Raw genomic sequence first — 9,391 nt, 5'->3', positions numbered from 1 at the left:
TCCTTACTAAAAACACTCCCAAGATCATGGTAACATTTGGGAACTTCTGAGAGGTCTGGGGGCACAGAAGTAGTCGGGCGGTCCCTAGTGGAGAAAGGGAGTGCGGACTTGAGGCACGATTCAGAGCAGCGGGGACTCCAGGTCTCGATGCAGTTTGACTGCCAGTTGATGTGCGGGTTGTGGACTGAGAGCCAGGAATGACCCAAAACTACAGGGGCGTTTTGTGATGGAAAAACAAAAAACGAGAGTTCTTCAGTGTGATTACCGGATATTCTGAGAGTGAGGGGAGCTGTGCGGTGAGTTATTGTGGTGAGAGAATTACCATCTAGAGACGAGACCGCTAGAGGCGTAGATAGAGGCACAGTGGAAAGTTCTAACTGTTTTACCAGCTCAGAGTCCATAAGGGACTGCTCACAGCCAGAATCTAAAAGGGCGTGACAGTCGAGGGCGTGAAGTCTAGAAATTACGGTACAGGGAATGATGCTACGAGAGGTTCCACTGGTTATACTGCCCATCATTACTCTCGTTCCTAACGACGGGCCCTGTCTTTTAGTGAAGGACACTTCGAGACATAATGGCCTGCGAGTCCACAATATAAACACAGACCTGACCTGCGGCGTTGCTGCTTCTCCTCTGGGTCCAGATGTGTACGACCCAGCTCCATGGGTTCCTCCCTCGGGCTCTGGTTTTTAGGTTGCGACGGAGACTGAGAAGGGTAATTAGGTGAAGGTGTACGAGTACCTGATTGTCTCTCCCGGTGTCTTTTATCAATGCGGATCGCCAGATCGATCAGTCCATTTAGAGTGGCGGGTTCAGCACAGAACGCCAGTTGGTCTTTAATCCTCTCAGACAAAGCCTTAGAAAAAAACCCTTTTAGAGCCTCCTCATTCCAGCTCGAGGAAGCCACGTAGGTCCGGAAGTCTATGGCGAACTCAGCTACCGATCTCCGCCCCTGAGATAAATGAAGCAGCTTATGTGCCACGTCACCAGGTGTCTCCTCACATCCGAAGGTTAGTTTAAAATCCTTAACAAACTCAGAATAAGAGCCGGTTAAAAATGTTTCATCATGGCTCCTAGCCTCTGCCCAGCGGAGAGCTCGCCCGCGTAGCAGACCAACAACATATGAAATGCGAGCAGATTCTGTAGTGAATGAATGAGGTGAACGTCCGAAGGCTAGCCTGCACTGAAGCAGGAAACCCTGGCATTCAGAGGACTCACCCTCAAACGTGTCGGCAGGCGGTGAGGGGGCAGCCCGGAAGTGTTGGAGAGCTGGGAGTTCCTGAGCAACGGCCCCGGGTGGAGCTCCTGGTTCCGGAGGTTCCGTAACTGGGGGCTGACTGCTGTGCAGGTTTTGAAGCAGGGCTTCCATACGGAGGAGACGTTGATTAGAGGCCGAAGTTTGTTCCATGAGGGCTTGTAAGGTCCGGTCGTGGAGAGCCAGCGTGTCGGAGATGGATGGGGAAGGGGGTTCTGCAGAGTCAGGAGTATGGCTGGAAGATTCTGACATGACTGAGGGGAGTTTCCTGACCCAAGACATGCAGAATGATTCGGAGACAGAGGTAGGAAAAAATAAGATACAATTTTATTTCTTTTAACTGAACTAAAGAGGCACCACAAAATGTGGAGATGGGTAGCAAAGGCGCAGAGCACTCTTTCCGGTGGCCGGGGTCTGTAGGATAGACAGAGGTGAGGATCTTGTGGCTGAAGTGGAATAAATTCTTCGGAGGAGTCTTACTGTAGGAAGCTGGCTTTGATGTCTGGGCAGATCTGGGGTGAGCTGTGGCAGAGGTGTTGGTACTGGGGCGTGATCCAAGAGGTGAGCGGAGGAGAGCGGTGGGGTCCACCAGGAGGAGGGAGATCTGTAGCACGGTTCCAGATTATGGCTGAGGTTGGATGAGGCAGGTCTGAAGATGATCCTGAGGAAAGCAGGGCGAATGATTACTACGCTCATTAAGAGCACAAACACCATCTGTAGCTACTAGGACTGAGATAACAATAACTGTAGCGATCTATAAACTGTGACAAGAACTGTAGCTTGTACTAAAGGCAAGACAGAACTACCCAAGTTGAGTAATCTTCCAGCGAGGTGAAGTGATCTCCCAGCTCCTTATAAACCCTGGCAGGTGATGGGAAACACACCGCAGCTGGCCACTCTCCGGCACCGCTCACCTGCAACGACTTGGTGGTAATTAGTTGAATGTGCAGACTCACCCCAGATCCTGACATTAGGAAGGATAGGGAAATTGGGAAAGGGGGTGGATGTGCAACTTTTGTCAGGAATGGTTTAAGGTATAGAGTTGTCAAAATGGGGAAGGGTGAAGAGTTCGTTGGAATAGAAATATTTACAGATAGTGGGAATTTGTATGTAGTGAATTATTATAATCCATGTAAGAAACTAGAACTGAATGGCATGAAAATGTTGCTAGAAAATAGTTGTAAGAATGTATTGGTGTGTGGTGACTTTAATGCACATAATACGGTGTGGGGAGGAAAGAAAACGGATTTAAATGGTGAGGTGATTGAGGAATTAATGGATGAGATGAATTTGGTATGTTTGAATGATGGACGAGGAACAAGAATGGATGTCAACTCGGGTATGACTTCGGCGATAGACCTTACTTTAACTTGTAGTGCATTGGCTGGGAAGAGTGACTGGGAGGTCCAGGACACTTTGATGGGCAGTGACCATTATCCGATTTTAATTAAGATTGGGGGCTTTAAGGATTTGACTACTGAAGTTAGGGGGGAAAGGTGGGTGTTTAGAAGGGCAAATTGGGATGAGTTTAGGCGTATTTGTGAAGAGAGTCAAGTTAACGTGCAAATAGGTAAATGTGTTGACGAGGTGGAACAGACGTTTCGGAAAGTACTTACTGAAGCAGCTGCCAAAACGATTCCAAAAAGTAAAAGTACTATGAAAAGACGTTGTGTGCCTTGGTGGACTGCTGAATGTGAAGAGGTCATTAAAGAGAGGAATAGGAGTTTGAAGGAATTAAAGAAGACTCATACTTATGAGAATTTATTGACATATTAAAGATTACGGGCAGTGGTGAGAAGAACAATCAAAAGTGCTAAGAGGGAAAGTTGGAGAACTTTTTGTGATAGTGTAACACTTCTGGAGTCGTTACAGTATACTAGGACCAGTTAGGTTGGACTACTAGAGCAGTAATGAAGGTGAATTGTCATAAAAAACCCACAGACCAGAAAATAAGTTTAAATCACCGGCTTATTATTTTTAGAAAAACAGAAAATAGACAGTTGACATACAATTCACAATAGACATAAAACATTTAACACCAAGGAAATAAGATATTTTAATTTCCCCCTTTTTTTTGTCCAGTAGTTCCCGTTTATCCTATTTGTCTCAAAACCTTTAATTTGGCTTTAAAAGGATGCCAGGGGTGGACCGTTAAAGCGCCCGAGCACCAATGGCGCTAAATTTTCTCGTCGGGCGGTAAATACTTGACGACTTACCGCCCGGGTGGCGCCCAAGCTTTATTTGTCATTTACACACCGGCTTTCACCTACATCATGGCCCCGCCCTGTAGGAAGCTGCCGTTTTCGTTTCGCGTGCGTGAACCTGCGCGCCTCTAGCCACGTACTGCACGATTAGTTATAGTCACGTGAACTATAAGTTCACTATTAAAGACGAAGTGGAACCACGCTAGAAACACACACGCACGCAGGAAGATCGCGCCACCACAGGGATGGGATTTCTTGATGAAATCTCCGGCAAAACGCTTTAAAACTGGTGAGGAGAAGCGAGACAGTTCGAAACGGTATGAAGCAGAGAAGCGTGTGCGTAGGTGAAATGATTCTTGGCGGTTTAAAGAAGACGGGAGGCGCAGAGAGTGGCCGTGTTCGAGTTGAGCAGCGCCTCGCCTGGAAAACAGACGAGAGCAGACGGAAGCAGCAGGGGGAGTGGCTGAAAGCCGGCGAAACGCCGGGGACACACCGGCCGCGGAAGCGCCCGAAGCGAATCGCTCACGAAGTCCGGCCGCTGCTCGCCACTCCTCAGTTCAGATCAGATGCGCCCCATTCGAGGCGCGCCTCGGCTCCGCTGTGGTTTTTCTTTTAACTACCTGGTGTCCTCAATTTCTTCAGCTCTTTTCCTCTACGTGTGTGTGTGTGTGTGTGTGTGTGTGTGTGTGTGTGTGTGTGTGTGTGTGTGTAGAGGAGAGGAGAGAGACTATGGTGTGAACCAGTTGTTTCTGCCAGTTGAATCTCTTGGATTTTCCTGCATGTGTAGCTCGGGGGTGATGATGGCTGAAGATATCGAGTTAGCGTTCACACTTGTTCAATTGTAATTCTGGTGCCTGTTAGCAGCTGAAACACATCATCACGTGCTTGTGGATATCATATATTCTATATGGAGACATGACTGTAATAATAAGTAAAGGTTATCAGCTGAAGGTTCAGTGTGCTCATAGGAAACGTGACAAAAGAAAACAAAACACATTTCTCTTTATGGCCTATATAGTTGTCATCATCAACGTAACATGATTTACAGAATACATGTGACCAACTAACATTTCATGTTCTACCACCGGATGTTTGGATCAAAATATGAACCAATCAGATCTTAGATCAGGTGAGAGCCAGGTGTTTCCCGTCATCCCCTAGGTTTTGCAGCCAAGGGAGAGCAACTGCAGCGCCTTGCTTCAAAATCTGCGGCCGCCTTGATCTCACGAGGTTATCGTTGCCTACGTATGCATGACGTCAGAGCAAGTCGGCGTCAATTCGGACACAAATCTAACCGGCATGCACCGCTCGCCGATCACCGGTGATCTAATCTGCACAGAACTGGCTCATCTCGAACACAGTCAATGGCTCGAGTACAGCAAAGCGGAGTTGGTGATGTACTGCGTTGTATGCCGGAAGTATGCGACGACAAAATCGTGTTTTGTTGAGGGAACAAACAAATTCAAACTTGAATACGTTATTGTGTTTGTGAATGTGTAAAAAATAAAGGTTTATTACATTTAAAACGGTTCAGTTGTTATTTTGACTCGTTTTGGCAGCTGACCAGCGGGGCCGGTAGATTCTTGGCGGGGCCGGTAAATATTCAGAGTTACCGGCCCGGCTGGCCGGTTGGTTTTGAAGTTAATGTCCACCCCTGGATGCTATTTTCAACCTAGGTTATTGTTTTTATTAATTTCAAGTTCTAAGTTCAAGTTTGTTCTTTGATCTATTTAAGTTAACACTGTGTTATTTTAAATCTAGTTTAGTTCTTTAATTCCAAAATTTAATTTAATTTTGGTTTAGTTCACCTTTAAATTTCAATTATTTCCTATTTGGTTTCACCCACAAAATTTACATTTTCATTAATACCATGACAGCATTAAAATGTGTGGTTGACCAAAATAAAAAAAATAAACAGCATAAATGTAAAAACTTAAAACAATTCAGCAAAAGGCTGAACAAACCCTTTAAACAAAAAAAAACAAAACAAAAAATGTATTTCTCCTTTAACCATAAATCCCAGAATTATTCTGAATGTTTATCCCGTGCTTTGTGAGTCCAGCGTTCTTCTGCAGAGGTGTATGGATAAATCCTACCAGATTCCAGTGAAAGAACGCAACGTCCAGCAGGGGGAGTTTTTCTCCTTCTGCAAGGCACAGTTCAAGGGGTCCGAGGGCGGCTCGCCATCTTGTTTCACGCTTAGGAAATCCAACTCCGGTTCTAGCTCAGCATTTCCCGGTCCAAACCTTAATGGCCTACCATAACGATAGAATAAGGTGCATAAACATTTAAAAATAACACACAGATAGCCCTTAGGTAACAGTAAAAGTCTGTTTTTTTTAGCTCATTTAGTCCTCAACGAGGTGGTGCCAACATGGCGCCCTGAAAACACATCAACGGCCTATGAACTACCGTCTGTGTGTCGAGTAAGCACAAATTCAATGCTGAAATCAACCATTTTAACATTAAACAACAGAAATCTGCTACCTTGGCTTTCCATTTACATGAAATTAGCAATATAATACAACAAAACATTTTGTAGCATTCAGTCAATATCGAGAAGGCCGGAACTGATGGTGAATGATGATTTATTGAGCCGTCCGTATCATCAACCAACCAACGTAAGAGCTAGCATAAACAAAAAATAAATAAATCATAAAATAAACCATAATGCATAACTGATTACATTGGTAGTCGTTTTCACAATTAATACAATCATATAGACACGTTCCGTTTTCATAACAACATTCTGAATTATAGTTACAAACCTTGTTCCCCTTATCAACTGAAGCTAGACAGAAGTATTCTTCAAACTTTCTTTGTCTTCTTCTCCGTGAACCGTTAATAGCCTATCCTTTGCTCTGTCTTTACTTCTAATAGATTTCCGTTTGCTTCTTCTGTGTTGCGCCCGTTGCGCCTCCCTACTTGGCTACGGTTGCTATGACGCTATCAAAATAAAAGCCCGTATACCTTTGCCGTTGTTAAACATAAAGAAATAGTTCACCTTTACATTCACCTTTACACTCCCACCAAATTATTTACTATTGAACATATAAACACAAATAATTTTTCCATAACAATAACAGTAGCTTAACAGATACTTTGTATAAAATTCAAAAACAAAAAAAAAAAAAATAAAACATTTTCCAACACTTTAAAGCATTGTAGATTCAAACATTACAGTCTTCTAACAACAAGACCAACTTATGAACGGGGCGTTCTACCACAGACATTTTGCTGACACGTTGGCCCTTATTGTTTAGATTTTTGTCTGCAGAGGCTATTTTGACCTTTCTGACAAGTCCATCAGTGTCCTGCACAGTGTCCACGATTCGACCAAGTTTCCATTGAAAGCGTGGTAGCATGTCATCTTTGTCCATCACTATGTCTCCAATTTGCATGTTTCTTTTTGGTGTGTGCCATTTTTGTCTCACTATAAGGTTCTGAAGGTACTCTTTTCTCCATCTGTTCCAGAACTGCTCAAGAAGGTACTGAACTTGGCGCCATCGCTTTCGTGCATACAAGTCCTCTTTTATGAATGTTCCGGGTGGAGGCAGAGCACTTGAAGTTTTCATTGTGATACACTTGTCCTTGCAAATCTTTGATGATCACAGTTTCAGCTATTTTCCTTTCAGCTACAGTGGTGAGTGTCTTTGATTTCTCTTTGAGCAGATATCGTCTGAGACGTGCAACAGCACTAACTGCACGGGACCAGGAGGAGAACTTTGTGAGGTGGTCACTGAGACTTGCATGTTTTACAGCTTGAGTGTTTAGGGTCTGCACCTTTCTCACCTCTGGGTCTCCTACTGGGAGCTCGATAGTCTTTCTTGTTGGAAGCTGTATTTCTCCTTTCCACAGAAACTGAGGGCCGGTGAGCCAGTTGGATGAAAGCAGTTCCTTTACAGAAGTGCCCCTGGAAGCCATGTCGGCGGGATTTTCATCAGTAGGTACATGAAACCATTGTTGCGGTGAGGTGTGGCTCCGTATTTTCGGCACTCTATTCGCATCAAACGTGTGGAAGCGCCTTGCCTCATTATTTATGTACCCTAAAGTGACCTTTGAATCTGTCCAAAAGAACTCTTCTACATCATCGTAGAGCAGCTCCTCCTTTAGCATTTTGCTCACTGTGACTGATACTGTGGCTGCGGTGAGTTCCAACCTGGGTATAATGGTGACCTTTGTGGGTGAGACACGTGCTTTGCCCATGACAAAGGCACAATGAACTTCTTTGTTTTTGTTTGTGAGTCTAAGATAGGTACATTGGCCGTATCCTGTGGTGCTTGCATCTGAAAAGTGATGTAATTCTCTTTTGATCACTTCTCCAAATTCTGCAGGAGCATAACATCTGTTTATCTGGACGTTCTTTAAATTTTGCAGGTCTCCTTTCCAGCACTCCCACCGTGGCCTGAGGTGATCTGGTATTGGGTCATCCCAGTCTGTTCCTTGACGGCACATTTCTTGGAGAATTCCCTTGCCGTTGAGCACATAAGGAGCTAAAAATCCGAGGGGATCATATATTGCTGCAACTGCTGATAGGATGCCCCGCCTGGTTGGGGGTTGGTCCTTCAGCATGATGTTGAACGTAAAGCAGTCTTTCTCTACATTCCAATAAATGCCAAGGGCTCTTTCTGTTTGCGCCTCTTTGAATGTCAAGTCCTTTGTTTTTGTATCTGTTGCCAGCTCTGATGTTGGGATGCTGTTTAAAACATCAGTGTTGTTGGATACAAACTTATGCAGCCTTAATCCACCCTTTGCACATAGCTTACGTGCTTCCTTTACTAGTTGAATAGCATCCTCAGTTTTTTGTACGCTGGTGACTCTGTCATCTACATAGAAGTCCCTGGTTATGAACTGTGAGCCTACAGGATATGCAGATCTGTTTTCCTTAGCCAGATGTTTGAGTCCATAGTTCGCACACCCTGGGGATGAAGCAGCGCCAAAAAGGTGGACTGTCATCCTGTATGCTTGTGGCTGGCTGTTAACGTCACCATCTTTCCACCATAAGAAGCGCAAATAGTTGCGATCATCTTCCTTAACCTGAAACTGGTGGAACATTTTTTCAATGTCGCACATTAGAGCGACTTTATGCTGTCTGAAGCGCACCAAAACACCAGTTAAACTGTTGATCATGTCAGGGCCATTTAGTAAATGATCATTAAGGCAGGTACCATTGTGCTTAGCTGAACAGTCAAAAACTATGCGCAACCTGTCAGGTTTCTTTGGATGATAAACACCGTGGTGAGGTATATACCATGTCTCACCAGGTGGTCCAATATCGTCAGTTTATTCTGCATCACCTCTTTTGATCATTTCATTCATGAATTTCATGTAATCCTCCTTGTATTTTTGATCCTTCATGAGTTTGCGTTTCAGTTGACTTAGTCTGCTTTCAGCAAGTTTTTTGTTAGTTGGCATTTGAGGTCTTTTCCTGAACGGCAATGGCATTTCATAATTTCCCTTTTTCGTTTGTACTATGCCTTCCTCAAGTTTTTGGAGGAATAATAGATCCTCTTGTGACACAGTCTTTTCATTTCTTTCAGCGTCTTTAAAGTCTCTTTCCAATACACGTATTGCATCTGCTGGAGTGGAAGGAGGAACCTCTTTAACGGTGCATCTGTGTCATGAACTCCTCCTCTTAACCTCCTCTGCGGGCCGGGCTGGCGCTGCACTCCAGTTCCCAGCATGCCTGTCACCGACGCTTCCCGGTGACGTCATCCCGCTGAGCCTATTTAAGGACCTGTCACAGCGGAGCCGGCACTCAGTCATCATCTAACGATAGACGCCAAGCCATTCTAAGACCTAAGACACTAACTCTACAAACCATACGGGAAGAGAACTTCCCACGCTGCCACATATCAGTCTCCATCCACCATTCTCTCCGCGCCTGGGTCTCATAACCACTCCAGCTCAGCCCACCGAACCTGACAGGATG

The 9,391-nt window shown here is 44.8% G+C and overlaps 1 protein-coding gene across 3 annotated transcripts; it reads right to left on the bottom strand.

Moving 5' to 3' along the window:
• Positions 1 to 870: 870 nt before the first annotated feature.
• On the bottom strand, positions 871 to 9,084 carry LOC129160946 (uncharacterized). 3 transcript variants are annotated; one of them, XM_070541897.1, is made up of 3 exons: positions 6,228 to 9,084; positions 1,736 to 6,087; positions 871 to 1,669 (listed from the first exon to the last, which is right to left on the bottom strand). In XM_070541897.1, the coding sequence occupies exon 1, from the start codon at positions 8,587 to 8,589 to the stop codon at positions 6,940 to 6,942; it is 1,650 nt and encodes a 549-aa protein (XP_070397998.1). In that variant the 5' UTR covers positions 8,590 to 9,084; the 3' UTR covers positions 871 to 1,669; positions 1,736 to 6,087; positions 6,228 to 6,939. The 3 variants fall into 3 exon arrangements, with proteins under 3 accessions (XP_070397998.1, XP_070397997.1, XP_054594018.2); XM_070541896.1 differs by having other exon boundaries at positions 871 to 1,916; positions 2,062 to 6,087; XM_054738043.2 differs by having other exon boundaries at positions 871 to 6,087.
• Between the last annotated feature and the right edge of the window lie 307 nt (positions 9,085 to 9,391).

This window comes from Nothobranchius furzeri, chromosome 12 (assembly GCF_043380555.1).
Source record: "Nothobranchius furzeri strain GRZ-AD chromosome 12, NfurGRZ-RIMD1, whole genome shotgun sequence".
Lineage (NCBI taxonomy): Eukaryota > Metazoa > Chordata > Actinopteri > Cyprinodontiformes > Nothobranchiidae > Nothobranchius > Nothobranchius furzeri.
The sequence above is the reverse complement of the archived record's forward strand: the minus strand, read 5'-3'. Positions and strand labels throughout refer to the sequence as shown.